Source organism: Bombus flavifrons, chromosome 2 (genome assembly GCF_040668555.2).
Source record: "Bombus flavifrons isolate JBK064 chromosome 2, iyBomFlav1_principal, whole genome shotgun sequence".
Taxonomy (NCBI): Eukaryota; Metazoa; Arthropoda; class Insecta; order Hymenoptera; family Apidae; genus Bombus; species Bombus flavifrons.
This window is the reverse complement of record NC_138443.1, coordinates 15197721-15220673: the sequence shown is the minus strand read 5'-3', so window position 1 is coordinate 15220673 and position 22953 is coordinate 15197721. Positions and strand designations below refer to the sequence as shown.

At 32.9% G+C, this 22953-nt stretch overlaps 1 protein-coding gene across 2 annotated transcripts; it reads right to left on the bottom strand.

Moving 5' to 3' along the window:
- Positions 1–963: 963 nt before the first annotated feature.
- Positions 964–21810, bottom strand: Cat (catalase). Of its 2 annotated transcripts, XM_069131205.1 has the most exons (9): positions 21344–21810; positions 10472–10643; positions 9364–9505; positions 8191–8341; positions 6319–6498; positions 4807–4998; positions 4166–4402; positions 3587–3949; positions 964–1944 (listed from the first exon to the last, which is right to left on the bottom strand). In XM_069131205.1, exons 1-9 carry the CDS (start codon positions 21671–21673, stop codon positions 1933–1935), a joined length of 1779 nt encoding a protein of 592 aa, XP_068987306.1. In that variant the 5' UTR covers positions 21674–21810; the 3' UTR covers positions 964–1932. The 2 variants fall into 2 exon arrangements, with proteins under 2 accessions (XP_068987306.1, XP_068987299.1); XM_069131198.1 differs by lacking the exon at positions 964–1944 and having other exon boundaries at positions 3041–3949.
- Between the last annotated feature and the right edge of the window lie 1143 nt (positions 21811–22953).

The following is a 22953-nucleotide window of genomic DNA, read 5'->3' as shown; positions in this document are numbered from 1 at the left end:
AACACCAATAATACTCTGATACCCAATGCTAATAGATAAACGTTAAAGAATTTCCGTTATCTTAAACATTGGGTTTTCCCACACGCATACCGTTCCTTTCAATCAGTGTTATTGTCTTTATGACTGATGTTTCAAAGTCACGATTTTTTCCTTTTGTATTTCATAATCTGAGCGTAAATTCCATTTTGTAAATAATAAATAAAAATAAATAAAATAAAACCTTCAAAGATTTATCTTCTCTTACTGCGAACTGCGACTATAATTTTGCAACCACAACTGTAAATTATTGTACAAATTGTATCATATTTTATAATTACGAAATTTTTATAAAATTCGCTTTCTGTCTCTTATAACGAAGGAAGAAATATCTTGAAATAATTTAAGTATTTCGTTAGGTTCGTCGCATGCGTCTAATAAATTTATAAATCTTTTCTGTTCAACAAATGACAATGCGATTGGATGAAAATTTTGCAACCATTCTGATGATAAATAACAACATATCGCTTTCTAAGTGGAAATTAATAAAATATTCGCATGCCCATATTGACAACGTCGATTATTTAAAAATTACAATTTTAATTAACGATTAATATAATTTAACGGGAGGGAAAACTTTTCGTTTAGGGTAACGTTACGATACAAATGTATGATTTATTTTCGATATAAGATCTAAGGAAAGATATAATTAAAATTTTCTTTTAGTTATTCCTAGATATTTTCATCACGTACATATTTTTCAGAGACAGAGTACTTGCCAAACCTGGGTATTTCCAGAATGTAAATATACTGCTACATTTTTTTATAAAGTTAAAAGCTTTTAATACTTGCTTCCCTTCGAGGTATATATACTTTTGGTATTTACGTAGTCATTTCAAATAGAAGTAGTTTTTATTCATGTAGACGTACATCCTCTTATTAGACACTACGATATTGTTTATGAAGGAAAATTAAAAACGCATAAAATATTGCATTCGATTAAGAAACTTTATTTAACGCAAATTTAAATTACGGACTTTCCGTATACATAGTTAATTTACGTTAAATCTAATAATTCACTCGTATCATATTTTCTGGAAAAATAAATCTTCCCTGTGCACTCAAAGATAAGCACCTCAATCACGCGACATAACTTAGAAAGTGTAATACTCTGCTTTCCGTTTTTTTTTTTTTTTTTTTTTTTTTTTTTTTACGTTATGTGATACAGAACGTTACGTTGTGTAATAGGAAAATTGGTAAACGTGTGATAGAGAAAATACAAAAATACGTATAATCGAGTCAAACGTTATAATACTGTAACTCTATAAGCTATTGCAATACTGTAAGATAAACTACCGTGAAAAACACCTGATATCCCTACACCATTACAAATTTTCTACCGCTACATCATACTTTTAATATTAGTTCCACCTCTACCAAAAACAATTTAAGAATTGTTAATCAATCGTCGGTAACCGCAAAATTTTATAAGACGAACCAATGCTGTCAAAAACTTGTAAAAGTCAACGACATTTCAATTTCTTTTTTTCAACCGAGTTGCTAATATCATACTTTCTGGTGGTTGATGAAATTTTAAACAATCGATCAGAAACAAAATACTTCACTTTGTTTCTTTACATAACGGTATAATGTGCTCGTCCATTGCGCCATAAAGCAGATACTGTACGCCTGTTGAACATGTCATTTCTTTCCCCGAGCTTCGCTCATACGTAGGATAAAATGTCCATCATCTTTGTTCAAGTAACGTGTAAATACCACCGGGATTCACAGTAGACTTGGAGCTGTGAATTTTTCCTCGTTGATAAACCAGAATTTCGCAAACCAATATTTTTCTATTTATTAATATCTTCATTGAGATTATCTTGCTCAAGGAAAACCTTCGCTGATTTTTCCTTACTCGTATTTCCTTATCGGCCGACTGTGAGAGACGAAACATTAAAGTTGCATCTATAAATTGAACGACATCGATTAGTTCTGGATAGACGACTATTTTCTATAACTAAATTATGGGTATTTTATGAATTTATAGAAAATTTAAAGATGAAGAAACACATATAATGATGTACGTAATTGGCAAAAATGAACAAAGCATGATACAAAGTTTATATTAAATATAAATTTGGTAGAAGCTTAAAGTACTCTGATAGAAGTATAGACAAAACAAATTTCTATAGAAGCAAGCAAATTTTCATAAAAATATGCCATGTGAATTTGCATAAATATTCGTGGTCCGGTAATTACTGTCGCTTGAGTATAGCGTGTTAAGTGTGTGGCGAGCTTTAATCGTATTTATTGACGAATCATAGGATAAAGTAACTCAGGTCTAACGTAAGGTGTGTAATATTTTTCATGTCACATAGAATCGATTTAATATGAAATAAGAAAACATTGGTAATGGGTTGAATTAAAATTAAATTATAAGTATGGAATTAAAAAATATTATCGTGGGCTATACCTGTTCATTAATGTCTGTTATACTTTAGACTGATTGTTATTTGCAAATGTCGAGACACAATGGAGAAGATTGAGACGTTAAATTTGAAGTGTTCTCCTTCGGCGAAAATAATTACCGAAATCGTAAAATGAATAGGATACTTGCAAACAATTTTCGTGGACAATTAATTCGACGTTCTTTGTTCATTTAACAGCGAATAATTCTCACCTAATCTTCTTGAGAGATATTCAGACCTCGTTTTATTGTCCAGTGCAGCAGTTTATGTTTCGTTGCTGAATAAACGTCGAGTGAACTGAATATTAAATAAATAGACATCGTGATTGCCTACTAATTATATTGTATTAAAATTACCAACCACATATCTGAAGAAGATACTAATTAATTCAAATCTATCTTTCAACTTCTTACTGTTGTAAAAAAAAAGAGAAATATTGTTGTAAAAAGATTTCCAATCAATTTTAGTATCTAGTTTCATTGTGTTGTGGAATAATTTATTTTGAATAATTTACTATTAATATTGATATATCGTAAGAGAAAAGCTTCAAGCGAAAGACCAAAATCACTTTTCTGAAATGATATTGTAATATGTTTATCATTTACTTCCCTTGTTTCCCCGTACTCTTTATTTTACTTTTATATTAAATTACAAAACATCTTTCATTACTTCATACAAACTTTTATATCGTATATTGGCGATATAACAATACAAATGGTTCGATACAAAGACATCGTACAGATAATGCATCGTATAAATCACTTTGCATTACGCTCGATTGAGTCTCTTTTCTCAATGGAAAGATAATGAAACGTATTATAGATTCATAAAGTATACAGTAACAAAAAGGGAAGCGAAGCCGAGAGAGTAAAAGATACAGTAACGAAAAGAAAAGCGAAGCCAGTAATATATAGAAGTACAATAATAAAAGGAGGAAAGAAGAAAAAACATGAGTAAATACGATAAATGTTAAAAGATTTTTAAGACGGATGTTAATCAATGTAACGACGTGCTCTATCCATGAAAAATGTGAATTATTAGATAGTATACGTATGTAGTCCAGCACAGCGATTATAGTACAAAAGGAAGAATTATTTTGTTCATAAGCTAGCTGTTTTGCCAAAAAGGTTGATCCTCACGCCAACATTACGAAGGCCATCGGTAAGTCTTTTGCCCAATTCAGTGTCCACTTCCGTAAAGTTCTTCACGGCCCTCTCGACGATAAACGTCGACGCATTACGAAGGCTATTAACCAGGTTGTTCACCAGCCTGGTCTTCTCATCATCGTTGAGAACTCGTCTCCAAAATATGGTCGCCTGTCCGAAATCATCTTCATCTTCTATATCGTAACGGTCCACGTCGCCACTCACGTGGTAGCTTGTGGAACGAGCAGCTGGACATTCTTGTGGGCCACTGAAACTGTTGGGGAAATAGTTCGGCGCACCATTTTGATTATAGAAGGTCATCGGGCCATCGCGTTGATAATTCATCGCAGAAATCGCCTAAAAAATAAAACGATTGTTCGTTTATTTTTCCTTTTATTATGAGTGACGATACAGTTATTGATTGGGAAAAATATAAAAAAAGATGAGAAATTGATCTATTTGTTGATTACTATCGTTATAATATACGCATATTGCCATATTATACAGATGGAATATCTTCTTTGCATGGCTAATATATGCAAGTATATTATATATGCATATAAGAGCAGTTACCTTGAACGGGCAGTTCACAGGTAACTGAAGATGATTCGGCCCAAGACGATGCCTGTGAGTATCACCGTAAGAGAATAGTCGACCCTGTAGCATTTTGTCAGGACTTGCTTCAATACCAGGTACCATGTGAGCCGGATCGAAGGCTATTTGCTCCACGTCAGCAAAGTAATTTTCAGGATTTCGGTCTAGCACCAGCTTGCCAACAGGTATGAGCGGGTACTCGTCATGCGGCCATACCTGTTCAGTTAGGAACAAAGCGCTTCTTTAAATCTTGCTACCACCGCAAATTTTCTTAAAAATTTCGATCGCGACACGAATCTTTAATTTCTCCACGATTAAAATCAATGGCTATTTCTTGTAACATATCTTAACATCTCATCTTCAACGTATATTTCAATAAGTGAAATTGAATGGGAAAATTTATTATCATTTATGTTACCCAAACATGATACGTTGATATAAGATAAATAGTTATTGATTATAGACTACGTATTCATCTAGTTTCTTTTTACAAACGCAATCGTTTAAATCCTGTGTATAAAATTTGAATTCTGTTGTTTGAACTAACGCCTGTATTTTATAAAACGACGTGATAAAATTACTTTATCAAGATCTAACGTATCGAGTTACATTGTTATTACTTTGGTCAAATCGAAGGGATTCCATCTGAACTTCTTTGCTTGACACGGCTTCATCACTTGAATAGAGAATGTCCACGTCGGATAATTATGTGTAGCGATCGCATTGTAAAGATCTTTGATCGAATAATCGGGATCAGAGCTGCTTAATTCAGCCGCCTTATCGACTGGGATATTTTTAATTCCTTGGTCGGTCTGAAATAATTTCAAACAATATTATTAAAAAAATAGAGATGAATTAGTATGTGCATACAAAATATTTTTCATTTATGACAAAATCTTTTCTCTTTCCTTATTCGTTGCTAGCTTATGTCAAATTAAATAAAAATATAATAAAATATTGTATATGTATTTAAAAAGCATATAAATGTTTAATATGATAAATAATCTTTAAAACTCGGCAGATGAACGAAATTGAACGTAATATCTAACGTTGTAATATATAATATTAAAGTTCAATATTATCGACAGCTTCATATTCTTTTATTTCGAAATTTATTTCATAAGCTACCGGCTTCTTCTCAAAATAAATGCACATTTTCAAACATTCCATTCATTCGATTCGGTTCACGTATATCATTATTTATACTCTTTCTCGTGTTTTATGCCGTTTTGTATCTGCAATCGACATTCGCTGCTATTTATGAAACATATTTTTTTATTCATAACGAGTTTTTTTTGCTTTAACTTTCATTTCTATAAACTAACTGAATACCAAATATTAAACCTCGTAATTTTGAAACTGATATATACAAGTCTTTTCAAACAAAATATAAAAAGGAAAAGGAAAAATATTTTGACTTGCTAATTTTCAACACGGATACACGGTATCTTATGTTTAATTGTTTAACTTGAATTGTTTAAAATTTCGTTCCTTGGAAGAATCTTTAAAGTGCTTTTATATGGCTCAAATGCGCTTCCATACTTTGATCAAAACAATCAACAGAAGTAGATGACTTCTTTTTCTTCTTTGAGAAGATACAATGCAAAATACAATCTGATACTATCTGTTCGCGTAATAAAAAATGTAGAAAGTCGCCTCACCACGGTGATAGCTACAACGAACAAACGCGTCGAACCGTTGTATCATTAATTTCTACAAAACAAAACAGAACTAAACTCATCTCTTTTCGTTTTCAAGGTTTTACATTCTTTATGCAATAAAGCTTCTAACCACGTTACATATATATATTTTATAAACTATCGTCGATAGACCGTAGATTCTGTTGTATACGCAGAAATAAAATCTAAATAAAAATTGATTTCACCTGCTAAAAATTGTAATTAATATTTTATCCGAAACATTTTTGCGTACTATATTGATTCTACGTATTTTAAGGTTTCAAAATATCGCGTAAAAGCTTAAGAAGCCACGGTCTTCTCATCGATGTTCAATTTTCGTTCTACATTTTCACAAACATAATCTCTCGCTATTTCTTAGTATCGTACAAGTCATATACCTCGGTTTCTACAAAACGACGACGCTTATCCTGTAAAGTATAATAAAAGTCGCACCTTGTAGTGGAATTTACAGTAGACTATGTCGTTGTCGGCGTTCACTAGCTTGAACGTATGGGAGCCGTAACCATTCATGTGACGATGACCGTCGGGAATACCTCGATCCGAAAACAGGATCATGATCTGGTGCGTTGACTCGGGTCTCAGAGAGATGAAGTCCCAGAACATGTCGGCGTCCTATGCAAGACAATTCAATTAACACGCCGTTTAGTCTGGCGCGCGCTAATTAGTGAACGCGGATACACTGTACGCAGAATAGCAAGGCATACATGTAATCACATCTACGCTGACAACTATATAACAACCATATAAATGTGCAATTACGCGCTTTTCGACGAGAAAAACGAAAACGGACGCGATTATAAAAACGATAGGAACCCGAGAACGATAAACTATGTTCCTTAATAAATAAAATTACTGCTAGCAATTCCTACGACATATCCGAGATCTATAGCGTATCAGTGAATGATAAATCGCAAACATCGTTAGATGGCATCGGTCGGTGCAACTGTATGCAATTTTCTTCTCCAACGTACAAGATTATTTGCGAAGGCTATACACTAAGTTCTCTTCTAAATAAACAAAACACAGTGTACATTGGAGTTCGCAGCGATTATCAAGGTGCTTTGATTCAACGTTACATTGCTACGCTCGCTTTTCCACGAGGAACAGGATCGATTGGGGATCGCAAGAGCTTCTACGTAGGATTTCACAAGTATCCGAAACTCGACTCCGGAAAGTCACGAGTATTTAGGAAATCCTACGCTGCGAGAAAGTTTCCAGTTCCGGCCGATTTAGACTAATCACTGTCTGACCTGAATCGAGTCTCCAGAGGTATCTGAAAATTTCTAATACTATTTCACGTTAATTAACTTATCGTTTACTGATCGGATACCAGGGAACTCTGGCATGTAGCTATTACTCTGACAATCTTGGTAATTGCAAAATAAACTTCACAAGCTGGTCTTAAAGTTTTGATCCCTCGCAGATGTTTTATTATTTCTACCGCATAATCTAATTGCCTCGCTGTACTATTTGCCGTATTTTCGTTAGAATGGCTTAACACTAGAACTACCATAGCAGTTAAAATGAATGGTTCTACAATTTTATAAACGTGTCAACCCTCGTTTAGGGATCACCAGATGGATTAATAATACCAAAAATGTACTACATAACATGGAATTCCTTCTGTAAGAAAGTAATAAATCAATAAATATAAAAATATTCTATTATTACGTATTTTTGAAAGATCAATCATTTTGACTGATTTTGGTAGAAATAGCTTCGTGTTAACTATCGGTAGTTCTAGTGTTAAAGGAAATGCGAGAAAGTAACATTTGAAACGCTTTTAACATTTATATTTCATATCGCTGTGTTAACGCTTATTCTTAATCAAACGCTAAAGTTTCAGATTCGGACCTGAAACGAATTCATATGCGAGAAACAAAGCATAGCAAGATTCCAAAATCAGTTTCACCCTTTCGTAGGCAATGAACTCTGCCAACAAAGCTACCACGATTACCGAACTCTTGCTATACAGAATAATTTTGAACATGATTTAGCTTGAATACAAAATTAAAATAGTATAATCCTCGGTCATAAACTCCATATAACTCGTAACGTTTCTTGCACGAACTTAAAGTAACAGGCGACAGAAAGACTAACTCTGACTGACCAAAATCTGCATGTCCAACTATCCGAGACGGAATAGAGGAATAAAACTCTAACGTATGAATATTTAGATCCGACTCTAACATTGTCTATCCTCTAAAAAAGGATAGAAAAGAAGACGACCTAGAGCAAGTTACAAGTCTTGAAGAAATCTCAACTTCGTAAAATACAACTCGCTAAACCGATCGGATAACAAACCTTCAAGTGAGTGACAGGATTTCTTTTTTGCGTGTGGATAAAGCTGGGGAAAAATATCGGGTCCTTGATGAAGAAGATCGGTGTGTTGTTGCCCACCAAATCCCAGATACCGTCCTCGGTGTAGAATTTGATCGCAAAACCACGTGGATCTCTGCGAACAAAAGAGAACAAAGAATCGATCGATGATCAAGAAAAAACGAACTCGCAGGACTAAAGCATTGCTATTAATGGCATAAAAGGAAGTTTCACAGGGAAGAAATATCTTCCTCTCGTATTTCAATCGCGATTATGATCGAAAGGACAATCGACTGAACGTTGAAGTTAAAACGCACTTGAGAAAGAGTGACAAAAGGCGTGAAATCGCGCGTGATTCATCGAAAATTGTCGTAGCTACAGCTTCGGGGGAAAAAAAAAAGGAAATTTTCCACGATTGGGTAGTCGCCCGATTAATCGCGAGGACGGCGCGCGCGTTCGCTTTTTCGCGCGTTTCCGTGTGACTAAGCCGGTTGATTTGCACGCAAGAAACAACGGTTGTTTCGAGCTCCGTTTCCGGCATTTTTGCAACCCATAAATGTCATGAATTGCGCCAAGTCTGAGTTTCCCCTTCGCGGCCATTAGTCTCCATTGTCTTGGGACCATTCACGCTTTTGTAAACTACTTTTTCAGGTAATTTGCAAGTAACTGTTCGTGAATAGTACAAGCATCGATCCATTATGTACGTTCCGTGGTTATTTTTAACTATTCGAGCACGGATGTTCACGCAATTTTACATTTTTTACAAACGTAACTAAACGGGTTCCAAGTAGAAACACGTTTCGCCCGTCAAATATTACAATGAACGTTACTTTATAAATCTCTGGCAAACGCGCGTGAATCAGCAAGCGATTCATAGGGAAACAATAGGAAATATTTATAAACTTCTGATCTACAAATCTCTGATCTCATCGTTAACGATCGAAATAAATCTTCACTTCCTTATCTTCGTGTTCTTTCGTTGAGCAAGAATTTTCTGAAGTTCAGTCCTCAGCCAGAGAACGACGTGCGGAAATTCTTCCTCCCTTTTAATGGGCTAATGAAAATAACAAAATTTCTACACGTATGAAATACGAGACGAAGAATGACGGGCATTTCACTCGAGCACGTTCGAGCGGAAATGTACACGTTGGCAATTACCTGACAGTATCAGAGGAGCCAGACTCGCCGCCCACGCTGGAAAATCTCACAGCGACGGGAGTACGTTTTCCAATGGAGGAGAAAACCTTTGCCTTACAGTAATTGGTAATGTCGTGGGTAACTTCGAAATAACCGAATGCACCTGCGACCAAACAAAAAGCAAAAAAGAGATAACGATTCGGTAGTACGGTCGGTTATCCGCGTTACTCCGACGTTCCGAACGTTTTATGGATATTTCCTCTGTGCATATGTAACTTCTTTTACGACTTTTCAGTTTTCGTGCTGCCTTCTTATTTTTTCATCTTCTTTCGCTTGTTTTCTCGTTGTTCGGATTTTATGATACGAGGCTGCTATCTGGAACTGCAACTCTCGTGAATTGCTTCGTTCCGTTGGAAGATAGAAACGAAGGCAGAGAAATACGACGGTGAGACAGAGGATGATGATTGTTAAGCAGATGAGATGGTTCGTCAGAATGTTACGTGCTAATTCAGACACCACGATGTGGAAGATCGTTATGTTCGTTAATATGTCGATGAAAGTAATCGAACTGTCTTTCCTGAAATTTCATCAACGACGTGTAAAAATATTGTCATGACGCTACAAATAATATACATTATAATTATAAAGCACTTTCCTACATTAATTTACTTTCTTACATTAACAAGCAAAGTGTCCTTGTAATTTAAACACGTTTTGTCTCGTTTATTCCTGATACTTAAGTCGTTGATTCTGTAGTATATAGTGTCTCTTAAGTACGCTAAACATAATTGATATTGGTTTTGGCCTCCTGGCCGCGTCAAAGATTAAATTTACAACGCAAAAGGATTAAGAACAAGTTTTTAGAATTACGTACGTAAGCCTAAGACCTTAAAAAATCAAATTCAAACTTTAACATTGCATTCTACAGATTTTTCAGGCTTTATAATTTGAAAAATTCTTCCAATACCTCTGCTATAGTAGATCGCAAGACTAGCTGCTGTGTTTTATAGCTCGAAAGCTATAAGGCTATCATATAGCCATAAAATGTATACATAGAACAACGTTATATTTCGTTATATTCTTCGGTAGATGTCCTGCGATATGTTGAAAACGTGACGAGTCAACGTACCAGCTCCTTTCGCGTGCACCACACGCTCCGGAATCCTTTCTCTGGTGAAATGAGACATTTCGTCTATAAAGACGAAATCTTGAAGCAGAATAGGACCATTTGGACCAACCGTCAAGCTTGCTGTCTTCTTAGCGATCGGGTTTCCACTTCCGGTTAGTAATACATGCTGGCCCTGAAGAAAACAATAAACCGTTGATAAAGAAAGAGCTATAGATTTTTGCAGAAAGTTTCATGCTCTTGTTTAGAACTAACATTCAATTTCTTTCGATACGCTCAACTAGAAACTTATACTTTTTCTATGTGTTGTTTGTTTCTATACTTCTGAATTAAATATTTTGTATTTATTTTACTACCCAGACAGATGTTACGTTACAATGATTTTTAATTTAAATTATTAAGACGAATCGCCTAATTTCGTTTGCATACGAATTAATATATTAATTCTTTATCATTCGTCTATAATATAGTTTAATCGATCTTATCTCTAAAAGTGACTGTTTTATTTCGAAAAACTTCCTATTAAGATTCAACAGCTTGGTAATAACTTAAATCAACATAGTTGAAATGACTATTACGTCAAATGTATTTTATGTGCCGCGATCAGTCGTTCTTTCGCGGTCAATTAAGTAAATCTGACGTGTCGATGCGAATTATTGTGATGGGATTGCTGTGTTACACGAGAGATTGCGTTTTGTGCAACGCAAGTACTATTCCATAATCAAAGTCAACATTGACTAATCCGTTGTTACGGAATTAACTCGAAACGCCGTGTAGATATGCAACCGGTGAAACTCATCGCGTATCGCGAGAACAGTTTCATTTTGTACGTTGCGCTGTATGCCAAAGCGCTTCCGTGTGTGGTAATTCTACGCAAGTTAAATTTCACTGCCCTTTTGTAATGAAAAATACAAGCTCAGATTCCTTATATGTGCGATATGCGTATATCACGCACAGAGAAAAGTAAACACAAGGATTGTAAAACTGAAGCCTCTCAAAGTACGAAATGAGAAATGAGCCATCAACAAATAAATTGAGACACAAGCTGAGGTTTTTAAACGAATCTTTGACTTCCAGTCTTGACTTATACTTAGACTTAGACTTTGTTTTCCAAATTGATTTCGAAGCCAACATTTACTCTGTTCTACGCTACGCTCTGTGTTATTTAAGTCCTCTTGGTGCTTTTATTAGCAATAAAATAGTCCTTGAATAACGAAGATATTCGACGTTTAAATAAAATTGGGAATGAAAGAAACCGAAAGTAAGAAGAATTTTCGAGTTAGAATTTTACAAAATTTTAGCAATAGAATCGTGAATTTTTCTGAAAAATATTAAAGAAGCAAGAATATACGTAATATTAAAAAATATATAAAACATGCAAAGTAAAGCGTTTATCGTAACGTTCAGTGGATGAAAGAACCTCTGTTTAGGACGCATCTTTTAATTATGTCACTAATACAAATGTCTACTAATAAGATTATATAGGCCTTTAAAAAAGAAGATCAGAAGGATCAAGATTTCTACCTAAGATACATAGAAAATTGAAAAGTTGACGATTATCGTCTGATATCTGGCGATTAGCAAAAAATAATATTATTCTTACATTACTTCTTATCAAAAGTAATAAATCTCGATATCAATCGGCAATTCATTTGCAAATCTACCGAGAAGATATAGCGGTAACTTGAAACTAAAAATCGTTACCAAACCCATCTGTTACCTACGAGTAATCGATATATGTAACTATGTGCCATTTTTCAAACTTGCAGAATCGTATCATTTTTTATCGTACACGAACCACGTCCATGACTCACTTCGAAGTCTCGTTATAGTAATTATCGTCGTTCATGTCCGATTCTACGGAATATTTCGATGGTAATTTCTAATTCCATGGAGAATCGCGACTAGCGATTCAATTATCTTACATGGAATCGTCCGAGTGCATCGAAATAAAAATTAAAAAAAAAAAAAAACATGCAAGTATCGTGCGTTATTCGTTTGCCTAATCAACACATAATAAGTACGATCTTTAACGCAGAAAATACAATTGCAACGGAAAAGAAAATAACGTGTTATTTTGAACGAAGCGATAACCGATAATTCTCCCGGCGAAAACGAAATAATGGAGAAACAACGAACATGAAATATGTTTATCTAATATGTTATCTACCTTGTAACGTGTAATTATTGCAAATACATAGTTGCTGAAACGAAACCGATGTTCTTTATTTTTGAAATGATAGTGGAATTGAATATATTTTATGAAATAGGATATTCAAATTAAGTAGTAATTTGTACTAATTGACTCACGTTATTTTTTCTTTCCTGTTTCTCTTTTCCAGAACAAAAAATTAATTTTTTCAGAATAAGAAATATTTCATCGTAAATAAGTTTCTTTCTTCTTTCAGAAAAAGGAATTCTTATATTCTCTAAACTATTCTCTGAACTGATGTGTTAATCTTCGTCGATAATAAGGAACAGTTCAACCAAGACAATTTTTCTTTATTTTCTGCAGAATGGAAGATGCGTAGCTAATTTTCTTATTCTTAGAAATGAAACATTATTTCGCAAGATCAATTTTCCAATTTAAACGAATCAACTTTTCCTTTTGAAAAGTCATGAAATGTAAAGAAAGAAGAAAAATAAGCTATGCTTTATCCTTGGAAACAGTGTTGCATATCAATAGCTGATACTGGATGATCCACATAGGAAGTGAAAAAATATCGTATGGTAAATAGAGAATTTGCGCAAGTGACCTTTTATACGATATGACGAGTGTAACGTGGTCAAAGGTCAGGCATCGTCTTCAAAATAATTTGTGCAAAGAATGCAATTCGCGAGAATGATACTGTAGATGTAATGTAAATCGAGTAAGATAGTAAAATTCAGTTTTAAATGATCGTATTCGTAATATTCAATAATTTTGTGCAAAGAATGCAATTCGCGAGAATCAAACTGTAAATGTAATGTAGATGGAGTAAGATTGTAAAACTCAGTTTTAAATTATCGTATTCGTAATATTCAATAATTTTGTGCAAAGAATGCAATTCGCGAGAATCAAACTGTAAATGTAATGTAGATGGAGTAAGATAGTAAAATTCAGTTTTAAATGATCGCATTAGGAATATTCAATAATAGAAAAGAAAAGGAATTTACAGTACAACACAGAATTAGAATATTATTTCCATATGCATTATCTTAAGATTTGAACTTTTAATCTTAATGTTTGAATTATATCGGTACTTTCGATGATATAATACATTCTTTCAAGAAAAAACTTGAAAAGGTGTTCTGTTCTCACTGAAGCAATATCACGAGAGTAGTTGATTTCAACGAAACAACAGTATCAACTTGATAAGGATTCGTCCAGCTGTTAATTACGTATAGAAAATAGGCTCGATCTTCGAATCTTCCACTACAAATATGTAATATCGGAAAGAAAATAATTCTTGGACATTATTATGTTTGTTATATTAAAACGCAACTTGTACGTTTAATATTTGCTCAAAAAATTAAAAGCAATAATACATCTCTCACTTGATCGGATCGCACACTTAGTCTGAACTGTTTATTTTGACAATAGTTTTACGTGTTTTATCATTGCCAGTTGTCATTAAACTTTGATTGCACCTACATCGTTTTAAGATAATTTCACGAAAAAGAATAAGAATGTACAGGTGAAGTATAGTACTGGAAGGCAAGCAAAATGCTTCTTTCTAAAATAAAAATAATAATATTAACGAACGTTATTAATCCTTTTTTATTTGATTTGTTACTTTAATATCAACCCCGAATGAATACCTTTTTTTATTATAATGATTTGTCTAAAATAAATATCTACTGATACTTAAACAATACTGCTTTTAGAAATTAAACAGACGCCCATAGCTCACGTACCATCGACTAAATTTCTACCCAAGTAGTTAATGACAAAATTTTACTTACTTTTGTATGTTAGTGTGTGTGTGTGTAGTGTTACCTACTTTCTATTTCTTAATTCCTAACAATGTCGAATAGGTTGATGGTCGATTTCAAAGGGATTCCAACAATTTCGTTATTGTTCCATTCCAAACTATTACACAACACAGAATGTAGATATTCGACTTATCATACTTCAGAGAAGGAGTTTTCAGATTACTATTGCTCCATGTCAATATAAAATGTCATGTTCAAATTTATGACGATGTAATCGACAGCGTTCCCCTCTTTTCCCCCAAACGAATCGCACAGCTCCTGGATTACTCCGTCTCGCAAATCGCGTGGGAATTTATGTTGCAACTTGTTTCACGACTGGCATTGTTCCTAAATTAATTTTACGGTGTACCATGAATCAGCGTAGTTTTACGAGTGGCGCAAGTCCTTTGAAGAAAGAGAAGGACATCGCAAATATCCTTTAGTGGCTGCTTAATTTATACTACCATTAAATTATGATAAAGCAACAAATCTTTCAATAGTCTTCTTATCGTATTTCCTCCTTCTCAAACATTATCTTTTCCTCTGTTTGACATTAGAAGAATTAAAATCTCATTGAAATGTTATTATAGCGATATAGGAATAGCTATTATGATAGGATCGTAAAATTTTCCAAACCAACTATCTTTTTTATTGCATAAATTTTTATAGTGATATGACACTAATATCACGATACTGTCGTAGTGTAAATGAAATATTATTTTATTGAAAGAAATCGCTATTTTTATAATAATATAGAAATAATACGATGATGTTATCGTAGTATGAAAGAAATTCTTATTTTTGTTGGAAATACCAGTTTGATTAATTAATTCTGCGAATTTTCTAGTTACGCGTAAACAATTATTTTTCTAGATCGCGCAACGTATTTCCTATTAAATTCCATTAGCTTATCTATGTTGAAGTGGTCACCACTTCTAGAAAAAACTCTACACCTGATCTTTTTAATTTTCTCGAGCACTGAAGCCATCGACAGCGTATAGACAAAAGACTGGGACGAAGGCAGACCATAAACAATAGACAGGCGACGTTGTCTTCAGGGTTTTTAGTTATAGGATAACACTGCTAGTGTGCGGATCTGGACCAGCTAAAATTATATTCCTACTTGTACTTACACTTCTGTATTAAAATATATTTTCTACCTTACAATTTATCCACGCGTTTCTCTGTTTATACATCTAATAACCTCAACAATCTATTTACTTATCTCTAAGAATCAGGCTTTTTGGCTCATTTAAAATTTTCAATCAGCAAGTAAAGGAAATAGCCGAATATCAAAAGTGCCCCCAATCCAAGTTGATCCGAGATGCGTGTCATCCAATACACATCTCGAAGAATACCCTTTCTGTTCTGTAGTTGCAGGACGAAACGCAATTTGCGGTTTAAGTTACGTTTCTTTCGTTCTACTTCATGAAAAATTATGAAAACAAGTCAGAGATATTTTGCCTCGTGGCGAACATGTCTGTGAAATTTTTCAGAATTTTTCAAACGCTAATTTTATATTGAAATAATGTCGAGTATCGAGTTTATATTTTTACAATGTTACTGTCTCGTTATGGATATTAACGTGTATTTTATCAGTCTATTTGAAATGGAGGAACGTGGTTAAAAGAATAAAAAATTGCTATTTGCTTATATTATTGCCTTAGTTATTAACGTGACCATGTTAATATTTTCATGATTGTAGCATAGTTTTATTGTGATTATTTATGCATAATTTTTTCACATCTTTCGGAAAAGTGTATCATAGTTAAAAAAAAAATTATAAATCGATATTTTCTTATGATCTGGATCAATAGATAGCTCTGTTAATTATGCTAATAAAAAAAAGAAAAAAAAATAGAATTCTAATTTTCTCGCACATTTTCTAATCGGGATATTCGAATCGATTTCGTGACGAATTGCGGCATGAACTTTTTTTTATATAACAATTCCAGTTTTCTAGAACAATAACACGCGACATTTCTCGTGTGCCCATCTGATAAACACAGCTACGAAATATCGATCTGTACTGGTATTTTGCAGTACAATGTAAATCTGATTAAAAGGAAAATAAAGATCGAAGCATTCTAATGAAACCATTCTAATGAAAAAATTATCGAACTTTGGTCGCCATATCTCAATAACATTTTCAACACAAATTTAAATTTTTAATTATGGAAAAATAGAGTTCATACTTTTATTTAAAATTTGTTCTTAGACTTTAATTAAAAAATGTGTCAAATATTAGCGTGGTTTACATATGCAGCTAATTAATTGACCATTCTTTTAGAATTCCGCAGAGTTTGCTCGAACTATTTGAATATTTCTTGAATTTTTTACATTTGTAATGGTTCTTTTTTTCATGAGCTTGATGAATTGCCTGACAGCTTATCGCTTGGCAATTAATATGTGCCACTATTCAAATATATACCTACAGAAACGTTCTTATCTTTCACAAGCAATTATCAGTAATAACTCTTACTTTAATTGCCATCGTTCTATTTTCTCCATTTCGTCCACCATCAATCGTATACATATATATACCTACATATTTGCATACGCAATATGGAGCAATATAGATATACATTACAAGTACGATACATACTCACAAAATTAATTCTCTTTTACATAAATAAAAGTACCATAATACTAATAAATATCGCTGTTACTATATCTAACAATATCGTGCTTAATATTACTGTAAATAGCATGACTGGTAGCCTAATATTATTTAACATTTTTAATTTATTATTATTATCCTAGTAACTAATCATTTTATTCGTTTATTATTTATTATTGACTAATCACGTAATATTAAAAAATCCAATACATGTTTAAAAAACTTTACTTGTGAGTTGCAGAATGATTATTGCGTAAGATAGATCTTAAGAATCACAATTGAAATAGATAATCGATAAAATTACATTATCATCGTTCAAATACTACATGTTGTAGATAAACTCATAAAATTCCTCACAACGAGAGATATCGAAAAGCATATTATGCATTTATTTCGATTATATAGATATTCTTCCGATTCATAATTCAGGATGATTCCACGCGCGTTATCATCAAGCAAATCTTGTTTATCAATTTTCTAAGATACAATAAAAGAAATCTGTAACGATTAGTCAATCGTTGCAAGACGCGTGTGAATTTATTATCGCAACGTTCATGGTGAAACAGGTAATCTATTGAACTTTGTTATTCTAACTTAGTTTCATTTCGATAGTTAAAGATAGCACGCGAACTGTTCGAACAGAATGAGCACATCGAGCGTTTCGAAGAGAAATTATTATTATTGTTCATATTATTGCCTGTTATTGTTACTTTTTTACAGCATTATATATTAGAATGGTAAATAGACAGCATTCAGCTCTTCTGCTTTTAATATTTATCGCGGTTTCTAACAAAGAAATACAAAAATTCAAGAAACAATATAAATCGTATCTAAAATTTTGAATTACTAGTATCACACTTGAGATTCGCGTCTTTTATTTTTGAATCTTTTGTTTTGTATCTGGTGTCGAAAAAAAATCAAACGCGAGATTGTCAATTCCTTTCCTTTTTTAGAAAGATTTCTGAAAATAAATTTTATTCTGAAAAAATGTATCAGTAGATAAAAGAATATTTACGTTCTGTTGGAAGACACAGTTGATTGAATATTACAATCTAGTAAGTTATCATTAGCAGATTAATTTGAGTTATCTTTTACGTTAAAAATTACTATGTTGACATAGTACTGAAACTGCTTATTTCGCTATATATATAGTATGATATACACTTATAAAAATGTGATTTATATAACACGAATTTAAAATCGAGACTTATAAAATTCCCCTCGGGGAGGGGAAGTTTATAAGTCTAGCCATTTACTAAACACGTGACGACCGCTATAATATAGATTAAGAAGTACAACTTAAATTTGTAATGCGTACAAAAATTTTGCATTATTTTTAAATTAAACTTTATACGAATAACGTTTCCTAGATACCATCGAAACTATCCAAAATTAAAGATCTTCGATATTTTTTAATGAATTATTTCAATCTCTCTCTCCTAATCGAATAACTTCTAATTGAATAACCTTTTCGTATTATCAGAAAATTACGTCGTCGTCGTACGTGTATCGACTATCATAAAAATCCATTCAGCCTTCTGACTTAAACTGTATAAGTGGAGTATGTGCGTACTATCAAATATATTACGTCACACAGAATTTTACGTTGTCATATATCTACATTGAGGATACAGTATTTCACATGCAAGATGATGTCATTCACGTGAAATCAGATTTCCCTACTTCGGTAACTCATGGTAAGTTCATGGCAATTCACGACCATTCAGAATGATCGTTTCAAGCAAGATTATGTATAATCAATCATGAAATACTAAGACCTAGGAAAAGAACTCGTTAAATTGCTGCAGCGATGATTTAAAGAAAATTTAATATCAGCGTCTGTCTATGAATATTAGCTTCTTTTAAACTAACACGTTTTACCATGTTAGTAAGAGTTTCTTAAACTCTCTTTCCTCCGCCATTATATTTATTTTTCGAGAGAGCTTTGATTCAGAGTACGAAACAAAAAATTGAATTGTAAAGAATAATATTTAGAGCGTAAATATTTATGCAAATTTGTGTTTTCGTCCAAATAGAAATTTGGCTTACCCTCCGAGTATTACAACGAGCACTTTACTTTAGATATCTTGCATATTTTCGCATATTATGTACCTTTTGTACATGTTCGTGCATTTTCACTTCCCACGACTTTAAAAATGCCTCTAACTCTATCAAGGTGCATTGCTTATTCTTACACATGCAAAACATTGCACTTTAATAAATTATTAATGAAGAACACAATGAAGGTGTTCGTTTTCAATAAAACTGGTATCTCGAATTTTAGTGTCTTACGTATTCTTTACAAAACGATCTGAAACATTGTGTTTTTATTATTAACGATCAAATAAAAAGCAATTTTCCTCACAGATTAAACGAAGATTCACTGCTGGAAGAATCACTGACTAAATACTACAAATTTTGTAATGAAACCTCGTTAATCAACGATTACAGCAACGTATCGTTGACTTGGTATTCTCGAATAATCAAATAAACTTCGTCTGATGGAAGTTTAAACTTCAAGCAAATCTATTGAAAATAAGTAGTTCAAGGGCAACGGTCATGTAACTTCAACGATCTTTGTGGATTGCTGTCCGTGAATGTTCCATGCACACTTTGACCTATCGAACTTGAACGTTTCTTATAAAAAAAGAGTCATATATTAGCGCATTAGAAAAAAACGATAGCACGATGTACTTTATCAGAAGTAGAAAACATCAACGACATTCCGATTTCTGATACGAAAATGGAAACTACTCGATGAATAAGAAGTCACCCTTACGCAAGATTACATATGAATCGTCGTTATCGTGAGTCGTCAAATGAACAGGATGGAACGATTATCATGCAAAATCACCCTCCGCCCGGTTGTACAACGGTTACCACCCCATCCTATATAATATCGACATAACGAACGAATTATGTGCAACATGTTGATCAAATGGAAATATAACATTCAATTTTATAATTAATATTTATAGCCGCCTGTATTCGTAATGTACTAACAGGAGAAACGCTAAAATCAAACATTGGGGCGAGAATATTTATAATTATAATTAAAATCACTTGGACTTAAAATAGTATACGCGACAAAATCTTTAATTTGAAAAAAACTTTAAGAAAAATTTCAATTTTTAGCTAGTAAGAAATCAGAATTTTTAAAACAAATTATTGAATGCTGTGATATTGGTTTTTTGAATCGTATTTGCACTTTGCGCTTGTACACTGACGTCAACGTTTCGTAGACGTTGCAGTGGTCTACAATAATCGATTATTATTATTTGGAAAAATAAATCTATTTGTTAATAAATTGCTACACAACTTTTATTACAACATATACTAATGACGACCATAGATGATAACCATATCTGCAATAGAGTAAAGAAACGCTATAATATCATAAATATTTAAATAAATATACTTTTAAGTAATAAGTATAAGTCAAGACGTTGCAGAATTTTTATGGTGATAATGATATTCACTAAAAAACGCAGCTTAACTTGCTCTGTTAGAGGGAGTAATCCTTGAACCGATTGCTCAAAGTTCATGGTACCCATTATCATTATCATTACTTTTTACCAACATTATTGGTCAACTCAACGTATTACAATTTTTAAAAAAGCTTTACCTTTGAACAATATTAATTTACCTTCGAACTTCGATTTGTCATTGCAACAGAACGAATTCATTAAAGTTCGAATCGCCCACCTACGCTTTACGCTTTAAACTACAGATAAACACTGCAGCTATTTTTTATACCTGTCACATCGATCAAAGTCTGTTGCATGGCATCGTCGAACCGAAGTGACAGATAAACTAAACGTACGTGTTGTATGTTGTATGTTTAACAATAACTATACAACTGCAGTACATAAACTAATCACTACGATATAACGAGTTTTACATTCAAATATCCAAATGCGGAACATTAGTTAATACAGCGATTCCCAAACACAAACATAGGAAGTGAATTACTTCATACTGCTCTTGGATATCTATTTATTTTATCAAACTTGAAACGCGTAAACTTCGTTTCCTGAATGACTCTACATCATTGTATCCAGATTGCGCACTTGCATACATTTATGGATAATGTAATGTATGGCGCAAAAAATAATATTTCAAATATATAAGATATTCAAAGCAAAGTTACTCGTAAGTAATAAGTGATAAGTAAGTAAACAATAAGCAAGTAAATAAGTTTAAACTCTATTTTTCTCGATAAGTTCGTAGAAATATGAGATTGCATAAATATCTGTAGTGTAGTTATATCCTTGATGTTATTACGACCACACATGATTTACCTGTACATTTTTCTTGTATTCAGTCAACTGTTCGGCAGCCGGGCCTCTATTCATCCTGGACATTTTGTCGTCTTCTGTTTCTTTCTTGCAACAGTATCTTCTAAATAATAGTCGATGAAAAGCCAGCGTATTACTTGTCTTCTTCGAGAGAAATAAGTTCTTCTGCGTGCCGCGTGCCAAACAATAACTGATCAGTGGAAATGACAACGGTCTTTTATCATCCAGGACGGCCGAGTTGTGATCGAGCGCCAATGCGGCGTTACGAGTCAACACTCGACCCAACGAGATCGCCCGAATCACCGGGATAAGGCCCGAGCCGATCTTCGGCATTCTTCGGCACGGTACGTCGTGTGTAAATTGCCTTTCTGCCCCGCGTTGATGAATCTATGTATAGGCGCTTACTTGCCCTCTCGTTTTTTGTTCTCTTTGCAACCGGTGTTAAGAAATCGACAAAGCTTGGAAAAGAACTGAAAGTTTCCACAAATGGATAATTTAAAGCAAACAAAAAACCATTGTGTTCGTAATGCCCGAGAAATTTGTTGAGATCATTCGATATTATTGCTTGTTTTGTCCATTATAATTCGATTACTTTTAACATAGATTGGGAAAGTGTTAGAACATTTATCGAAAATTTTTATAGATATGTATATTATCCATGTTACACTAAATATTCTGAAATTTCATTAGTCACGATTATATTGCTAGGATTGCAGAACTATACACATATAGAGGTTATAAGATATTGCATCGATCTATTTATAATCTATATCGCGAAATAGTATATGTATATCAAGTATATTTCCAGGATATTTTTGTTGTATTAGCAGAATATTTTCAATGATTTTAATCCATTAAAGACCAAACAATATTTACCATAATGTTTTTAAACACTTCAATTTTCGTCTTCAAATTTCGTACAATTGTAGACTGTATGTAGAGGAAACAGTGACAAAATAATATAAAGCGAATCCTTTGAATTCCCTTTCATGACCACGATGTTAAAAAACAGAGTTCGATAGCATAGATTGATTTGAGAAAATGTTGCAGATGAGATGGTATGTTAACGTAACGTTAAATAGAAGTGGTTAAATAGAAATGGAAGATGGAGGATGATAAATTTGATTTAGTTAAAAATGAAGAAAAAAAAAGACGTAAATTAGTCGGACTTAAATTTCAGTTGCAAGAGTCATTATTTATCAATTTAAAAAAATGTGGGTAATTTATATAATTTTATCCAAATTCTCGTACATCTTTATACAAATTAATAATATTCGTTTAATATTTCCATAATCGTGTAACATTTGCCATAATATTTCCACAATTGTGTAACATTTGCTATAATATTTCCAGCATTCTTTGAAAATTTGCTCGTAAAACTACCCAGATATCGGACTATTGTATTCCTTTTCCATTTATTAAGAAAAATGACGATTCTATTGTTATCGTGTATCTTTTGATCTGAAACTCCTTTGTTGAAAAATATTTATCTTGATAATTTTCAAGTAGGCACATTATATGCTTCAATTTAAAAAAGGGAAACTGAGATTTCTGATATTATTTGTTATTGAGTGATGTCAACATAGAAATATGTTATAGCACAATAAAAAGGT

What these genes read in the sequence shown, in the direction of transcription:
- Cat (XM_069131198.1), bottom strand. Translation starts at nt 21,673, where the DNA reads ATGCCGAAGATCGGCTCGGGCCTTATCCCGGTGATTCGGGCGATCTCG. An exon ending in AATACAAGAAAAATGTACAG is followed by an intron (nt 10,644 to 21,343) that starts GTAAATCATGTG and finishes TGTTTTCTTCAG; the next exon opens with GGCCAGCATGTATTACTAAC. An exon ending in CTGTGAACTGCCCGTTCAAG is followed by an intron (nt 3,950 to 4,165) that starts GTAACTGCTCTT and finishes TTTATTTTTTAG; the next exon opens with GCGATTTCTGCGATGAATTA.